Here is an 18,790-nt window from a genome sequence, read left to right on the forward strand (position 1 = left end):
ACGAATAGTATGTTAAAGAATCACAAGAGGAGGAGGTATACTTGGAAAAGGCCAGGAGATATAGGAGGCTCCCACTTAAATTACATCCTGGACAGGAAGCGATTCCGAAATCAGATATTGGATTGTAAGGCATATCCAGGAGTAAACACAGACAACAATTCAATAATGATGAAGAGTAGGCTGAAGTTTAAGAGACTAATCAGAAAGAATCAATACGCTAGAAAGTGGGGTAAGGAAATACTAAGGATTAAAGAGATCTGCTTGAAATTCTCTGCGGCTACAGATACTGTGATGACTCAGTAGGTCTTTCAGTGGAAGAGAAATTGACATCTCTGGAAAGGGCAGTCACAGAAGTTGGAAAGAAAAACGTAGGCACAAGGAAGGTAACTGCGAAGAAACCATATGTAACAGAAGAAATACTTCAGTTAATCGAAGATAGAAGGGAGTACAAAAATGCACAGGAAAAGTCAAGAATCCAGAAATACAAGTCGCTTACGAATGAAATAAATAAGAAGTACAGGGAAGCTAAGGTGAAATAGCTGCATGAAAAATGTAAATAAATCGAAAAGGAAATGATTGTCAGAAGGACTGACTCAGCAGGCAGTACAAGCTGCTTAACACCTGATACATTCAAGTTGGTGACTAGAATAATATACAGAAGAATGGAAAAGATAACTGAAGATCTGTTAGATGATGATCAATTTGGATTTAGAAAACGTAAGGACACCAGAGAGGTGGTTCTGACACTGTGGTTGATAATGGAAGCAAGCCTTAAGAAAAATCAAGACATGTTCACAGGATTTCTCAAATGCTGCAAGATGTTCGAAATTCTGAGAGAAATAAGGGCAAGCTATAGTGAAAGCCAGATAATATATGACATGTAGAAGAGCCAAGAGGGAAGAATAGGACTGGGGGACCGAAAACGAAGTCCTCAGAATAAAAAGGTGTAAAACAGGGATATAGTCTTCTGCCCCTATTCTTCACTCTGTAGGCTACATCGAAGAAGCAATGGTGGAATTAAAAGAGAAGCTCAGGATTGGGATTAAAATTCAAGTGAAAAGGGTATCAACAGTAAGATTCGCTGATAACATTACTATCATCAGTAAAAATGAAGAAGAATTACAGGATCTCTTGATTGGAATGAACAGTCTAATGAGTACAGAATATGGATAGAGAGTAAACTGAAGAAAGACGAAGAAAGTGAGGACATCAACAAACTTAACATGAGAATTGGGGACTATGAAGTAGACAAAGTTATCTGCTACCTAGGCAGCCACGTAACCTGTGACAGACGATTTTCTTATTAGGTAGCATGTTTGCATTTGGGTGACTTTTATCAAATTTTGTTCTTGTTTAAGATTAAAACGAAAAACTCAGTTACATAAATGGCCAAAATGGGGCCATGATTTAACATCAAAATGTATTTTAAATGCGAACCTTTGCAGACATGTCTCACAATGGCTATTTGTCTTGAATATGATGACTTGACAGAAAATCCTAGGAAGTTCTGTTCTTACGTTAAATCAGTAAGTGGCTCGAAACAGCATATCCAGACACGCCGGGATGATGATGGCATTGAAACAGAGGATGACACGCATAAAGCTGAAATACTAAACACCTTTTTCCAAAGCTGTTTCACAGAGGAAGACCGCACTGCAGTTCCTTCTCTAAATCCTCGCACAAACGAAAAAGTGGCTGACATCGAAATAAGTGTCCAAGGAATAGAAAAGCAACTGGAATCACTCAACAGAGGACAGTCCACTGGACCTGACGGGATACCAATTCGATTCTACACAGAGTATGCGAAAGAACTTGCCCCACTTCTAACAGCCGTGTACCTCAAGTCTCTAGAGGAACGGAAGGTTCCAAATGATTGGAAAAGAGCACAGGTAGTCCCAGTCTTCAAGAAGGGTCGTCGAGCAGATGCGCAAAACTATAGACCTATATCTCTGACGTCGATCTGTTGTAGAATTTTAGAACATGTTTTTTGCTCGAGTATCATGTCGTTTTTGGAAACCCAGAATCTACTCTGTAGGAATCAACATGGATTCCGGAAACAGCGATCGTGTGAGACCCAACTCGCTTTATTTGTTCATGAGACCCAGAAAATATTAGATACAGGCTCCCAGGTAGATGCTATTTTTCTTGACTTCCGGAAGGCGTTCGATACAGTTCCGCACTGTCGCCTGATAAACAAAGTAAGAGCCTACGGAATATCAGACCAGTTGTGTGGCTGGACTGAAGAGTTTTTAGCAAACAGAACACAGCATGTTGTTATCAATGGAGAGACGTCTACAGACGTTAAAGTAACCTCTGGCGTGCCACAGGGGAGTGTTGTGGGATCATTGCTTTTCACAATATATATAAATGACCTAGTAGATAGTGTCGGAAGTTCCATGCGGCTTTTCGCGGATGATGCTGTAGTATACAGAGAAGTTGCAGCATTAGAAAATTGTTGCGAAATGCAGGAAGATCTGCAGCAGATAGGCACTTGGTGCAGGGAGTGGCAACTGACCCTTAACATAGACAAATGTAATGTATTGCGAATACATAGAAAGAAGGATCCTTTATTGAATGATTATATGATAGCGGAACAAACACTGGCAGCAGTTACTTCTGTAAAATATCTGGGAGTATGCGTGCGGAACGATTTGAAGTGGAATGATCATATAAAATTAATTGTTGGTAAGGCGGGTGCCAGGTTGAGATTCATTGGGAGTAGTCCATCAACAAAGGAGGTGGCTTACAAAACACTCGTTCGACCTATACTTTAGTATTGCTCATCAGTGTGGGATCCGTACCAGATCGGGTTGACGGAGGAGATAGAGAAGATCCAAAGAAGAGTGGCGCGTTTCGTAACATAGCTATTTGGTAAGCGTGATAGCGTTACGGAGATGTTTAGCAAACTTAAGTGGCAGACTCTGTAAGAGAGGCGCTCTGCATCGCGGTGTAGCTTGCTCGCCAGGTTTCGGGAGGGTGCGTTTCTGGCTGAGGTATCGAATATATTGCTTCCCCCTACTTATACCTCCCGAGGAAATCACGAATGTAAAATTAGAGAGATTCGAGCGCGCACGGAGGCTTTCAGACAGTCGTTCTTCCTGCGAACCATACGCGACAGGAACAGAAAAGGGAGGTAATGACAGTGGCACGTAAAGTGCCCTCCGGCACACACCGTTGGGTGGCTTGCAGAGTATAAATATAGATGTAGATGTAGAAGCATTAACAATTGACTAGAGTGGAACTTAATTCAGAAATTTATGATAGGGACTCTACTCTTGAGAAGACTTTACAGTCTTTAACTTTGCTATGCACTAACTATTTGTAAAATGGTACAGAATGTGACAGAAAGCTGAGAAAATAATTCAAAATGACAACCAAGAATTAATGCAAGGTCTTCAGAAAATATTGAACTATGATGTTACTATATTTCTAGCCTTTTCAGAAAAACTGTAATAGTATTTGTAGTGCTTATATTTGGTGGTTAATAGGATGCGATCAGCGTGTAGGGTAGAAATAAAATGAAGTGTTAATGACAAGAAAAATATTTTTCTTCGCATTTCATCGTGCAATATATGTTACTAATGACTTTCATTGCATTTTACAGAATAATTGCAACTGATGAAACTTTTGTGTACACACATACTTGTGTGGGTTTAATCTTCACTCTTAAATGGTTTTCAAGTATACAATCAATCATTGCTCAGAACTAATTATATTATGCCATAAGACAGAATGTAAGATATCATAATATTTTTCTGAGTATTTCCCACAACTATTGGACTACTAAATCTGCAGTATGCTATATTGTCCATTCTGAAGTTTCAAATTTACTCTTTAAGGCCTATATAATTGTGATTGCTAACTGTAAACATGTAAACTGTTTATCAACTTCTGCGAGTATCACAAATATTATTCATAGCGATCTACGCCTTTGTAAACCGACACTGTTCTTGCCCATTACCTAATCGTTTCAACGACCGCTGACGAACTGTGTTAATGACCAGAGTTGTGTAATTGAATGGCAAAGGGTGTAACCAGTTTTTAGGAAGCCTAAATTCACATAGCGTTAAAGAATAAAAAATCGACTATGCAATTTATGTGTGCAGCATATAGTTCGATTGTTTTGGCTCTTAGTTATAGCGTGTGTGACTTTGTTCGAACATCCTGGTTTGATGTGCAGCTTATTAGATCTGCAATAACGTGTTTCTTGACCATAAAATGTGTGATTTTGTACTATTGTGTTGCCATTCTTAACGTACATCAATAGTTATCAACCCTTGAATGAAAGCAAAATGCAGTATACCGTAATAAAAGCAAAAAGTTATTGACTTCATTTCCGAAATCACGATCTTTTTGTGATTACCTTTCTTTTCTTCATCTCTGCGAAAAGCCACAATAAATAGTGATTGCTGATTTACGAATTTTTCACTTAGCGATTCATCTCCACTGCCATCTAGTAATATAATCTGTTCGACATTCAGTCGTGCAGAGAACGAAACTCCCTAGTTTAGAAGGCTATGCTTCACACGAGGTGAAGCGGCGGAGAAGTCAGCATCAGTTTCAAAGTGAAGGCTGGAGTGGTAGGAAGTGCCGGTACACTATGGAGGAGAAAAAGCCGCAGATCCGCGTCTGGTGTGACGGATGGTAAATAACATTGGAAATGTGTTCATTTTTCATATTGTTGTTGAGCGTTTCACAACGAACATGAGTTTGTTTCTAGCTGACTCGAATTGTTTTATTTCAGTTATGCCATGTGTTGATACTTTATTCCGCGAATGTATGATGGTTTTGGTTTCCTGCGGGCAATGAGGAAATCGTATAACGTGCAATGTTTAAAGTGATGTGACGTAATTTTTTTATTCTAGCGTGTAAGAAAAAAAGGAAAATATTTGTTGTTCCGTAGTAATTCAGAAGTTATTGATTCGGTACCGGTAATGAAAACCGTGAAGGGTCTCCAGATGATTAAAAGTGACGTTTGTCAGTGTCTACAGTTATAATTAAACCATCTCTTTTTCGGATATAAAATACTTCCGTGCTACATTATGTATTTGTTTTCAGAACATTAAGACTTCGAAAACTTTCGTTTTAAGAGTTAAAATATGTCTTAACTTGCAGTTACGACATGGTTCATTTCGGCCACGCAAATTCTCTTCGACAGGCAAAAGCCCTGGGGGATTACTTAATAGTGGGTGTGCACACCGATGAAGAGATAACTAAGCACAAGGGACCGCCGGTCTTCACGGAAGAGGAAAGGTAAAGTGTTTTGGATTTATTGTGTTATGTTAGAGCAAGACTTCGTGTAGAACATGCTCCTGAACCATCTGTTTTTCGTACAGGTATAAAATGGTTAGAGGCATAAAATGGGTGGACGAAGTTGTGGAAGGGGCACCATACGTGACAACACTTGAGACACTCGATCAGTACAACTGTGACTTCTGTGTCCATGGAGGTAAATATTGGGTTAATTTTGTAATGACCTATTTGTAACACAATGAAAATTGTTTGTGGGGGGGATGGGGAGAGGTGTTAGGCTATGTAATACTCTGTCAGGTTCCTTGTAAGCCGAAATTTACCTCTAAATTTTTGTTTCAGATGATATAACAATGACAGCTGATGGAATTGACACATATCATCTGGTGAAAGCAGCTGGAAGATATAAGTAAGCAGTCATAAGTATTCATCTTCTTACTTGATAGAAGGCTTGTAAACAAGTCTGTGCTTTGTAGGACAAATTTTACTCAGAACACAAGATACATAACAGTTTACACTTAGGCCTATGTTTATCTAAATTGCCTGTGTTGGGGAAAAGGTAACATTGAGAGGCTGTATAAAAAATCTGATGTGGAAAAATTGTTAATGGCAGTTTTCCTAACGTGCATGTAATTTGTTTATGGCAGTGGTGTAATGAAAATATTATGTGAACATCATGTGACCAGTACAGTATTGGTGTTTACATTTAACATATCATTTGTGTATGTTTTTATTTACTATGGCTAAAACATTTAGCATCTTCATTTAATGCTATGAAGTGCTTCGACTTACATCAAGGCCATTATTTAATTTACCTTATTTAGTATTATTACTAAAGTTCCTATGATTGGTAGTAGATTAAAATACAAAATGTGTGTTTGCGTATGCACAGGGAAGTCCAACGCACTGCGGGAGTGTCAACAACCGATCTCGTTGGTCGTATGTTATTATTGACAAGGCAACATTTCCAGCAGGGAGCTCGAGAATATGAAGTGGGCCGAGAAGGTCCAAGCAATATGGGTCAAGATTCTTCAGCTCGTTCACCATGGACTGGCTGTTCACAGTTTCTTCCAACAACGCAAAAAATAATACAGTTCAGTGATGGTAAACCACCAAAGGTACAATATCAGAGTGTTATGTTCATTCAGTGGCCTGAAAATAGTGGTTTGAAAGTGTTCCGTTTGAAGTTCTCATTACTATGGCTATTTCCGTTCAAAGCTGATTTCATTTTAGCATGTTTTTGTGTGTTGTTGTTGTTTATAGCAGTATATGAGGGATTAAAGCACTGACTATTAAGCTGAAACTGACAGGTTAGTTAAGTTGCATACCTTTTGGCCACTGAGAGTAGTTTCTTACTGCATAGATGAAATGTCTGGTCAGCAAATAAATCTCTTTTTTGCATGGTAATAATTTGAAAAATGTATAAATTCAATTCACTGCTTGAATTATTCTTACTCTGGTTTATTTTTGTTACAGCCAAATGACAAAATAGTTTACGTGGCTGGTGCTTTCGATTTGTTCCATGTTGGGCACTTAGATTTCCTTGAACAAGCAAGGAAACAGGGTGACTATTTGATTGTGGGACTGCATACAGATCCAGTAGTGAACAAGTATAGAGGAGGCAACTATCCAATCATGAACTTGCATGAGAGAGTGCTCAGTGTTCTTGCGTGTAAGGTAAGTTAAAATTAATTATTCACATCACTTCATCTGTTAGTTACAGGAGGAAGTAATTTCACATTTATTTTTTTTTTCTTTTCGAATGGGATATCTGCACATGATATGTATCACTATAGTTAGTCAGTGCAGGGAAACTTTGAAGAAAAACTGATTTACCACACCCTCATAATTCAGAATCACTACTGTAAGACAGAGCATAGTGAGAGGTCAGTTTCTGAAGGTAAATAATGTTGCATGTTGAGATTATGAAATTCAGTTGTTCAGATTATTATTCTGTTTATTTTTTACTGTATGGCACATGTCAGCTATTTATGGGTTTCGCTGAATGATGTGTCATAACGCCACCAATGAAGTTACTTGCAATTTCTTTAAGTATTTCATGGCCAGTTCTCGATGTGTTGGTAATATTCTCATATTCTTGGACCAGTTTGCTTCCATCAAGTTTTTCCCTCATGGGTATTTGGCATTGTCAAAGAGTGCCTCTTCACTTGTGGTTTCAGAACCCATGAAAAAGCAGCAATGCAGTTTTGGGTTTGCTATTGTCAATGTAATATATTATTATTGTTTACACATTAGTCTGGCCAGAGACTTTCTGTATGTACTTCAATGTTCAACCAAGTTTCATTCACAAAATTATTTTCCTGTCACTTTTCTTGTATAATCCCCATATATTATCTGTGACTTGTCACTACTACTTGTCAAATCAGGCTAATGGTACCAAGTGTTGCTCTGGTGGCATTAAGTACTATCAATCAGGGTTATTTATAAGGACCTCTGGGGTATCAGAAGGTGACTTAAGACATGCATAAAATTCCCATTTCAGTTGACAGAGCATTTCACCAGTATTTGACTTCCATAACAGGTGCTCAATATGGGCACCACTTATGACATGACCAATGTCATTATATGCATGAAACTCATTGAAGTTACTGGTACAGCCACCTGGAAAGACGTGACAGCAGCCACTTTTTGGTTGCCTACCTGCCGACATGAACTAATTTGATGAGACGTTACAGAGTGGAAGATTTGTCTACATGTTCTGCCTGCCTTGTGGTGCACTCTGCATGTATGCCATGGAGCATATTATGAATCAAAACTTAAAGAGATGCTCTGTCCACTGATATGAGTGTTATATTCCTATACATCTTTCAGTTTCTTTGTGGCTGTCTTCTGAAACTGTTGGAAGTACTTAATAACACTGTACAGTATGTACTCTACAGCACAAATTGATAGCACAAGCAGGAAATTTTTGCCATCTCTTCTGAATAATGTGACTTATCTTGGTCATATGTTAATGCAGTGTAAACATTCATTCAGATAATTTTGCACACTTATAAAGGAACAAAGCCTGTTTTTTAATGCATTAGTAATGGAGTGAATTTAGTTGTTAGTTTGGTCATTTTTCATTTGCTCACTGACAGATAATAATGCACCATGTCTCATTTCCAGTATGTATCAGAAGTTGTTATTGGTGCGCCACTGGTTGTAACTAAAGAGCTCATGGATCACTTCAAGGTTGACATTGTCTGCCATGGGCAAACTCCTATACAAACGGGAGGCTTTGATGATCCTTATGCTGAACCTAAACGACAAGGAAAATTCAAATTACTGGACTCTGGAAATACAATGACAACAGAGAAAATTGTTGAAAGGATCATTTTACATAGGTTGATATTATTGAGTCTTTCTTACCTTCATTCATTTAGTGTTGCTTTAACATGTCATATTTTTTTCCAAATATATCTATCATGAATACTGTACATTCCTAGTTGAAATTAATATTGATAATAATTATAAGTGGTGCCATTTTGCTAAACTTTGTTTGATAGCAGTTAATTTTACGACTTGTAGAGTAATGTCTTCACTTATTATGTTCTTATGTTTTGTAGGTTAGAATTTGAAGCCAGAAATATGCGTAAGGAAAAGAAGGAAATAGCTGCATATGAAGCTTACACCAAAGCCAAGAAGGAAGGGAAAGTGTAAGATCTTTTTATTCTGAAACAATATTATATTGCTAGCACAAAATCTCAAATGATTTTGTATGCATGTGCGTTATTCTGCATACATGCATTTAAAATGATTTTTGCAGGATAGTGACTCTTTTTAAAGTTTACAAAGCCTTTTATGGCTAGCTAGGCATTTAATATACCACTCTTAAATATACTGAGTGACATAGGTACGAAACTAGTCATATTTCGTGTAACAATTTGAGATCGTCTGTGTAGTGTCGTAATTCTAAGTTACTTGCTGGCTGTGAAAAATTTGTGTTCCATGTAAAAGGTAAATAGATCATACTTTGTATAATTTGTGTAGTTAGCTTGAAGTGTTGTATGAATAACAGAATTCTTTCTTTAACAAAGTACCGCTATGTATTAATAATTCATATTGCTTTATTATGTACCTGATAATGTACATTTCCATGTTCAGTCAGTATTAACCCATTAGTGCCTGAATAATTTTTTTACTTCATTGCTTTCACCTTATTTGTTACATTGAGAAAGAAGCAGTTACATTGAAACAGCTGTATTTATCATGTTAGTTTTAAAATAATATACCATACCATGTAGGTAACGCTATGCACTACTGAGAGCAAAACATGCATTTTTATGAAAATGTTACCCATTTTTGTACTGGAGGAAATGAATTAAACACGAGATGGAAAAAACAACAAATTGCATGATATGATAAGCAACAAAGCACAGTCCCACATTACATTTTTTGCCCTGAGTGAGTGCTAATGTCTTATAGTTTATTCTAACAAAATGTCTGTTTTTGAGTTCCTGATTTTTCACAATCATGTTCATCATTTCATCGAAGAACTACACTGCTGCAATACTGAAGTGCAGAGTTCGTTCAGGTCCCACTGCATACCACAAGTGCAGGTAAACAATTTCTGTTGAAAAATTTACATAAGGGATTGTATTTCCATTTTTGCAGTAGTGTGTCAAGGCTTTTTGTACAGTGGCATCCAGTAACCAATCAGAAAAAGCCTAATAATATTTCCAGTTATGAATATTTATCTCACCCATGTTCTTCTATTCTGTCAGGATGGAGGCTCAGAGAACTTTGATGTGCTTCCTTGAGTGCCAAGGCTATCTTTCAACATTGATTACTGCGTTCACATCAGTTATACTTGATGCTGCAGAAACAAAGGATTCGTCATGCCTTTTACAGAGAAACCTTTTTTGTTTTGTTTGACAGTATGAGCAGCACCTCATTCATTTTTATCTATTTCCTTCTTCTGGAAGGGGCAATTTTGGGGGATATGATTTTATCTCATGGTCTCAGTGCCCTCAAAATATTATTCCCCATGGAAAAATTAGCAAATTAAAACTTGTAAAAAAAAACAGTTGTCAAAATAGAAGTAAAAATTATTAAAGTACTCTCATTAGTTCAGTGTCACATTTCTGAAACGCTGAATGTCCCAGCAATACAAATAATGTTCCATCAGTTTCAATAAGTGACATGTGAATGTTGGGTTATTAAGGAACTAATTAGTTTTTGAATCTGAAAGATAAAATATTTTTGTTATAGGTACTTTAAAATCCATTGTGTGATGAAATTTTGGCTTAAAAAAGTGTACATTAAATTACCATTTGTTTCCAGTTGTGGGCTGTTTCTCAAAATTACTACACAAGACTGAAAGTACAGGTGTTCAGTAGTCTGTAAATAAGCCTTAACATGATCATAGATGTTCATTGTTGTCCAAAAAATCAATTAAAGTCCAGTCCTGTCACATGTATCATTGATATAACACTGGGCACTAATGGGTTAAACAGGCTTATTAATGTACCTTGTCCTAATGTAACTGTCTGTCGGGATTTTACATTTCTTAGATAGCCTTAGAGTATGGTGGAAGGGGAATATGCTTCTTGTTAGTAAAGTGGTGGAGCTTGTATCTTTGTGCTTTCATTTTGAACAGTGCCATTATACAGATAGATTATCCTGGTGGCTGTGTGTGTGTTTTACATGTTTGATTTATGTGGTTTCTATGTTGGGCGGAGGATTTGAATCTTATAGATTTGTACTTAAAGTTATCTTCTTCTTGTGGAAATGCTTTTGCCCCCAAATAACATTTTGCCTCCATTCTAGTTAACTACTGTTCCTTGTTTGGTTAGTAACCTCAAGATTCTTCTGCTACACCTTTTGTGGATGTGAATAATATCATCTCTGAAAGGTTTCTCTTCAGAGGTGTTTTGGGAGGAAATACAGATGGGGATTGGTACAGATTTCAGCCTTGATATTTTTAATGCTTGATAAACAATAGTTTTGTAATTAGTTCTTAAAATAAGTTACCTGTGTGTGCCTTACCAGTTGCTGAGGGTGTGTAGTTGAGAAAAAGGATGTGGGAGGATTCACTTGGAGGTTGGTGCTTTCAGAACATACTTCATTAGTTTGTGTTTAATTAATGCCACCTTGGATCACTAGTTTAGCCTGAAGGCTCAATTAGGACCTGAGCAACATACACAGTTCAAGCTTTGGGCATGATAGATAGAACTACTGGCAGCCACACACATAATTGCATGCTTGACTAGCATGTCCAAGGATGGTTTCACGAGCATGCAAAAAATTCCTCGCACCTCCATACTGCTCAAACATTCCTGTACAAGTATCAGTTTGTTTGTCTGAAAATGTTGAGTTCAGACCAAGATGTGCTGGCTTTGGCAGCCATTTCATTTGTTATGAAAACAAAACAAAACAGGCAATATGATACAAGGAGCAAAAAGGTGTTAAAAAATCAAAAATAATATTCTCATTTTAACTACTCACAGTAGATGCACTGCAGAAGCTCTCTCACGATGTTATTATCTCTCTTCTTTTTCTCCATGTAATGTTGTATTCTTGTATTTGTTCTACATTACAGTACAACTTTTGTACAGAATGTGATTTAACAGGACCAAACAAAAATAAATGAAATCAGATCAAATTATTGACGAATGCTTGTGCAAGCCTCCCTGTTCCTTGTATATACGCACAAACATTCATAATTGAAATTAAAGTATCGAGCTGTATGTACAGTCCTTATGCTTGGCAAAATTATCCTACATACAGTGAAGCATGATTGAGCAAGCACGCTTGCTCATAAGTGTTTGTCAAGCTTGCATTGCAGTTAAGTGTGTGGCCACCTTAACATTCCAGTTGACCTACTTAATATAAAAGAACTAAAGTGTGTTTCCCCACATTAGTTGGTGTACTGGCATGTAACACACACTCGTAATTAGTATGGACTGTGTCTGCTGTACAAATATTATTGCTGTTATTGGAGAATGTTGAACTTTGTAAACAGAATGTATTTTTTTTTTTTTTCTGCAGGTATTTAGAAAGGATAAATATTCAACAAAGCTAAAAGAAGAACTGAATTTGGCCAGAGATCATGTCTGTTACATCGTTTTATTGTGTATTTGTTTGAAAGTCTTGTTTTTGATACAGTGCAGCCTCTGCATGGATGGCTGGATCTAAACCAAAGAATAAAATTTATATTATAATTTTAGAAAATTATTTACTTCCATACATACCAATTATCATTGTTGTATCAGTTTTTGTTTTACAATTTTACTCCATATTTATAAATTAAATTTTAAACCTTTCATCTGTTGAAGTACTGTTGTTGTTTGTTAAAATGTTAAATTGTACATAATTGCACTGCAGTTTACCTGTTACCAGATTTTAATGCTTGTGGTATTGCACATTTGTATATTTTATACAAGTCAAAGTGTGTGTGCAACCTTTTTGTAGACTTTACCATCAAATCTGATCAAAATTTCAGTAGGTCACCACTTGCCTAAATTCCGGTATATACTGCAACGCAAATATTTATATATCCAATTGTGAACCTTGTAAGGAAAAATTTTCCAGTATGTTAAACTAGTCATTGTTGATTATTTTAAAAGTCACTGAAATTTAAATCTTGGTACCTGCGTTGAAACTGTTGCTAATTTGATAACCATCAATAAATTATATTTATGTATTATAAAAGCTTATAACATAATATTATAGAACATGTAAATAACATTTTGTGATTTTAAAATATAGAACCTATTTGTTTTATAATTTTGTTGAGTTGAACTAAACTGTTTTCTCATCCTTTTTGTTACATTCATAAAGTTTGGATTTTTCCTTTCTTGACCTTAAGAAAAAGTCTAAATACAAGCAGAGTTAAAGGGGGAAAAAATCTTCTAGTTTCTTTGGAAATTACAGAATTTGCTGTCTGTAGAATTAAGGCTATTACTCAAGTCTTAACTGCACACTAAAACAGCCCTTGACCTCTGTTCTGTGGTGGGTGTTTGTACATATAGTTGCAGTACTCTCACTCTTGTGAACAATGCAACACTACCCGTGTCATTCATAATTTCATTTTCATCAGATTGGATAATGAAAATGATTTGAAAATTGAACAAGGAACTTACTAGTAGTTTCATGTATAAGATAAACTTGTTACTGTAATGAGAACTGAAAAGTTCAGCAATTGAACTTTTCTGTATATTTAATCACAATAGTCTTTGGCCTTTGTGGCCATCTGTTTTGTCTCCAGCACCTCCCTCAACCTTTCCCAAAGCATCTCAAGCTTAACATGAATTCATCCATGTTACCTTTGCTTAGAACCCATTATGAAACTTTATTGCCATGAGATGTCCCAAAATTCAATTAATCTTTTGAGTGTTCAGTTTTGCACCATCACTGGACAAGGCTGCGGCCTGTGTAACCACCAGTTTTAGCATGACGAAGGGCTCGGTCGACGGAAGCAGCGTCTCTAAGTCTTGTTGCCAGGTAGCAAACGGCTAGTGTTGCCAGGAACAATAGCGTGCCAAGCAGACCAGTTATCAGTGCCATTGTAGAACATGGTCCATCACCTGTGAGTGCTGCTCCTTGACCTGGCCGTCGATACAAGTCTGTTGACAGTGGAACGTTACTGGTGACTTGAGCAGTAGAAAAGCATAGTTAAAACTCAGCCTATTGCTATTACATAGTCTGGCATGAAATCCTTGTTGGTTTGATGCAATTTTTTAACAACTCGCTGCAATTAAAATGAGTGAATGACAGCGTAACGTGCAATAAATTAATAAAAAATTGTAGGGAAGGAGCATATTCCTAAAGTACAGAAAGGCCAGCAAAACATATTGAATATGTATCAGGAAAGAGGAAATACTAAAATTTTCATCAAGCAATGTGCACTTTGCAGATATTTAAAATGGACAAATTTCACTGATATGTTTTATCAGCTGTATCATGACATGAAAAAATGGTGGAAGCCTTGAAAGCACATGCAGTCTAAGGACAAATTACCTGTGTAATTGATGTCAAAGTAAAATTGAGCTGTGGAGTTAGTTTCTGTATCTACAGCTCAACAATTCTCTCATACATGTTTTGTGCACAATCGTAATGAGGAAATACAGTAGTAATTTAGGAGACAGGAAATCTACTCATCTGGCATTTTGCAAACACTTGTGAAACAGCTCTGTGCTCGTCCGTGATACCCAGAGTACTATAAGCAAAGGTGCATATGTTGATGCCCTGTTGTTTGACTTTTGAAAGGCATTTGGTACCACTCTGCAGTGTCATTTGGTGAAAAAATATGAGCTTACTGAGCATAGGACTAGATTTGTTTCTGGATTCAGAACTTCCTTGCAGGCAGAATTCTATATGTTATTGTTAATGGGAAGAAATTGGCAGAAGTAAACCTAATTTCTGGAGTACCCCGAGAATATGTTATGTAGCCATTACTCTTTGCAGTACATATAAGTGGTCTAGTGGATAATGGTGGAGGCTCTATAAGGCTTTTTTTTTTTACAGAAGATGCTGTTTCCTACAGGAATGCAGCAGTGCCAGAAGGCTGTAGCAAAATGCAGGAAGACTTAGGGAAGATTGATGTTGGATACAGGGACTGGCAGTTGACCTTGAATGTAAACAGATGTATCAATTATGTGTAAATAGGTGAAAAAATCCAGTACTGTTCTATTATGCTATTTTTGTAAACAGTAACAACAGTAAAATACTTGTCATCAGTTGGGGTCTCTTACCAGGTTAGGTTTCTAGAAGAAGTTAAGATGGGATTATTTAGCCAGCACAAGATGCAGAGGTGCAGAATAAACTCCAGTGGCAGTAGCTAAAAGAGAGGTGTTGTCTGTCATGGACAGTGTTATTGTTGAATTTCTGGGATCATTGTTACAAGAGGAGACAGACAAGATACTGTGTTCACCTACAGACATATTGAGAGATGGCAAAAAAAAAAAAACCAAAATTATCAAAGCTTATAGACAGTTGTTTCTCCCATTCATCATCTGCGAATGGAACAGAGGAGGGTACCCATTGCCACACACTGCAAAGTGGCTTGTGGAATGTAGGTGTAGGTATTCATGCAACTGGTGGATAAAGCAACATTCTGAAATAAATGATGTGTCTCTCATGTACAGTAATTGGAAGTTTCCCTTGCATACAACATTACAAAATGTAAAGTTGATCATTTAGCTGCATGCTGCAATTTCTAGTGCCTTCAGTACGGTGTTTATAGTACATTGATATGACCATGAATCAAGGGTGTCTGCCCTAATTTGAAGATGCAAATGTACCATCCCTCTATCATACCCACTATTATGTCTGTTTCAGATCTGGAGCTTATTACAACATATTCTGTTTGTGATGCATCTGCATGTAGTACTGAAGTGGAACTTTAACAAGATTAACACTATATTTATTTAGTGACGTTACAGTTTTATGTCTTTTTTTCCTGTTTCTATCAATTTATCGTGGTACAATAAGTAGTTCCTGAATTCCTTACAAATAGTGACAAATGTGGAAATCACCTGGGATGTGACAATGATATATATGTTACTGACTTCACCCACTGCCAATGTACATGTTTGTGAAAGCATAAGGATTTAGAAACAGGAGAAAGAAGTTTAAACGGAAGGTATGTGGGTGTAGTCGTTTATTTAAGAGTGTTTGGTGAAAACTGCAGGTGATTTAGAGTTATCAATCACAAGATATTCCAGTTTTAATGAAGTACTGAATCAGAATTTGTATTAGTGTGTGGGGGCCAGTGGCATCCATTGCTGCAAGTTGGGACAACAGTGCCAAAGGACATCACCTCATCATTACTGTGTTTAGAGCCTGTCGGCGAAGTTTTTGAGAAGCTGGCATAAGAACATGAAGGGCACAAACAGCTAGATGCAATGTGCAAAGGCATACACCCCCTGCCAACAAGCAGATGGATAAGTCCAAGGAATGGAATATCAAGGATAGAAAAACATTCCATCCAAAAAGCATATTTTGTAAGAACAAGAATGAAGGGAGAATTATTGCAGATTGTGTTCCAAAAGAGCTTCCACTGGAGGATGTGTTGTAGGATACTACATGTAAACTGGTAACTATTAATAAAGTGACTTGTCTAATGTTACCAAAGCCCAAAAAGTTAGAAGTGGGAGATTGCGTCTTGGCTTGGCTGAGGCTGGACCTATGTCAGATGATAGACCACTTCAGTTACATCATAGACTTTGTATTTGTACATATAATGTTTACTAAGTATGAATACATAGAGTGGCATAGACAGTGCTTTCACTTGCTGCATCAAAGTATGTTTTTGCTTGTGACAATATCTACAGACTTAGATGGAGACTGGTTAAAGAACAAAGATTATGTCGCATCATACACCATCATTCAACCAAATGTCTGTAAGTTGGACAACGTTGATCGTATGGCTCAGTGTGTTACAGAGTGTCATTGATGCCCGTCTGATCGCAGTCATATTTTGTGGCTTGGAAAAATCGTGTGACTTGCTGCTGGTGGTTCCTAAACTGTCTTGCTGGTTTGTGTCTGAGTCCCATGTGGCCCAGCAACAAAGTGATTGTAAAAATGGTACTTGCGAGTAGTTACTTTGGTAGGATGGAATTGTCTTGTCAATAGGAATTAGTTTCAGTCTGCAAGCTCCTCGAGTTGTTGGGGAACTGTTGGCTGGAGCAATGGAGCTTAGAAACTGAAGCCAGAATAGGTTATTCAATCCTAAACTATGAATGTAGATGGTGGTGGTAGTGGTGATGATGATGTGAGTGCTGTGGTTGACTTACATAAATATTGTAACACTGTACAATGACTGAACTGGAAGACGAAGGGTCTTAATAATATATTTAATTTCACCATATTAGTGTGTTCTTTCCTTAATGGTTTACCTTCCCTTTCCAGAGTATCATGGTAGTGTATGATATAGATAATGGGGAAAGAAATGGTAGCGATGGGTGGGAATTCATGACCTCCAGATGGACAGGGCATTGTGGTAATGCAATGACAAAAGCTAAAACTATGTGCCACACCAGGACTCAAGTCTGGATTTACCATTTCTCAAGAACAGCCACCTTAAGTAATTCAGGCATCTGGACACAGTCCCTGACCGACTCAAATTTACAACTTAACCACATGCTGCAATGTAGTGTCCCTTGTTCATTAAATCCCTACTCACAAGTTATTGATTCCCACAGGACTTAAGACAATATTAGTGTATCCACACAGAAACAAACGTCAAGGAGCCGCCACACTCTTACAGAAATATGTGTATTTGAGTGGTGTGTATTCTGTCAGACATTTCTAACAGAACAGACACCACCAGTGATGATGCGAGTGATACACACACTTTTATATGAGTGCAATGGCTCCTTGATATTTGTGTCAGTGTGGATGCACTAGTATCATATGAACTCTTACGGGAATCAATAACTTATGACTATGGAATTAATGGATAAGGCATTTTGCATTGTAGCGAGTGATGAGTTGGAAGTTTGAGTTGGTCATGGACCATTCCCAGATGGCCAAAGCTGTTAAGACAACCACTCATGAGAATCAGTAAATCCGGGTTCAAGTTCTGGTCCATCACAAATTTTCAGCTTTTGCCACTGCATTACCACAGTCCCGTGTGCAGCTGGAAGTCACGAATTCTCTCCCATCTCTTCCCCTTTTTTCCCCATTTTCTGTCTCATGTACACTGGTGTCCAAAATTAAAGCAACAAACCGAAATTTTAAGAGGTTCTTTTATTTTGCCACAAAACAGTATAATCAGATGATAGTAAAGTAGAAACAATGTAAAAAATACAGAACGTAAACAACTGAAACATGCTTAAGGGTAGAGAAAAATGTTCTTTGTTTTTTCCAACTTAACAAATTTACAGACACATTCCAACAACTGGTTAATGCACACAGTATGGGATGTGAGCATCTCTGGCAGCAATACAGGCATGACAAATGATGGGGCATGCTGTGAATAATGTCACCAATCTCATGTTGAGGCAATAATGCCCATCCTACTTGCAGCACTGCTCACAAGCCTTTGAGAGTGATTGGTGGATGCTGACGTGATGCAATCCATGTCCCTAGTGCATCCCGGATGTGCTCTATGGGATTCAAACTGGGAGAGCGAGCAGGCCACCCCATGCATGCAATATCTCCTGTTTCCAAGAAAACATCAACCACATGTGCTCTATGAGGTCGAGCACTATCATCCAGCAATATGAAGTCTGCGTACACATCACCTCGCAACACCCACACATGAGAGCTCAAGGTTTCTTCATGATACCTGACAGTAGTTAAACCTAGCTGATTTAACTGTACAGTTTCATGGAGGGTTGTTCAAGTGATCAACATAATCCCTGCCCATGCCATTAGGTATCATCCTTGATATCAGTTTCTTACCACAGCCATAGGGTCCCGAACTCACATGCCACATTTCCCTACAGGTGTGAATTGGTCGAGAATCTGTCCAGACCAAAACAGGACTCATCTGTGAAAAGAACATTGGCCCACTTTTCGACTGTCCACGTGGCATGTTGATCTGTACACCATTTGCCCCGCCGCAACACGTCCAGTGGATGCTGTGAGG

General features: G+C 37.6%; 2 protein-coding genes across 3 annotated transcripts in view; one reads left to right on the forward strand and one right to left on the reverse strand.

The window, feature by feature from the left end:
* Positions 1 to 4,540: 4,540 nt before the first annotated feature.
* On the forward strand, positions 4,541 to 17,065 carry LOC124789819 (ethanolamine-phosphate cytidylyltransferase). 2 transcript variants are annotated; one of them, XM_047257302.1, is made up of 9 exons: positions 4,541 to 4,644; positions 5,116 to 5,253; positions 5,337 to 5,449; positions 5,593 to 5,659; positions 6,143 to 6,368; positions 6,727 to 6,927; positions 8,380 to 8,597; positions 8,820 to 8,909; positions 14,722 to 17,065. In XM_047257302.1, the coding sequence occupies exons 1-9, from the start codon at positions 4,601 to 4,603 to the stop codon at positions 14,765 to 14,767; spliced, it is 1,143 nt and encodes a 380-aa protein (XP_047113258.1). In that variant the 5' UTR covers positions 4,541 to 4,600; the 3' UTR covers positions 14,768 to 17,065. The 2 variants fall into 2 exon arrangements, with proteins under 2 accessions (XP_047113258.1, XP_047113259.1); XM_047257303.1 differs by lacking the exon at positions 14,722 to 17,065 and adding an exon at positions 12,244 to 12,981.
* The window catches only part of LOC124789818, a 274,122-nt gene continuing 267,824 nt past the window's right edge, over positions 12,493 to 18,790 (reverse strand). The window contains exon 9 of the mRNA XM_047257301.1: positions 12,493 to 13,820. Coding sequence (XP_047113257.1) covers positions 13,606 to 13,820 — 215 coding nt within the window. The 3' untranslated portion in view covers positions 12,493 to 13,605. The remainder of the gene's footprint in view (positions 13,821 to 18,790) is intronic.

This window comes from Schistocerca piceifrons, chromosome 3 (assembly GCF_021461385.2).
Source record: "Schistocerca piceifrons isolate TAMUIC-IGC-003096 chromosome 3, iqSchPice1.1, whole genome shotgun sequence".
In the NCBI taxonomy this organism is placed as follows: domain Eukaryota; kingdom Metazoa; phylum Arthropoda; class Insecta; order Orthoptera; family Acrididae; genus Schistocerca; species Schistocerca piceifrons.

Excerpts from the sequence above, each read along its gene's own strand:
- LOC124789819 (XM_047257302.1), top strand. The coding sequence starts at position 4,601 with ATGGAGGAGAAAAAGCCGCAGATCCGCGTCTGGTGTGACGGATG. Across the intron at positions 5,660-6,142 it reads AAAGCAGCTGGAAGATATAA|GGAAGTCCAACGCACTGCGG; the intron begins GTAAGCAGTCAT and ends GCGTATGCACAG. Across the intron at positions 6,369-6,726 it reads GTGATGGTAAACCACCAAAG|CCAAATGACAAAATAGTTTA; the intron begins GTACAATATCAG and ends TTTTTGTTACAG.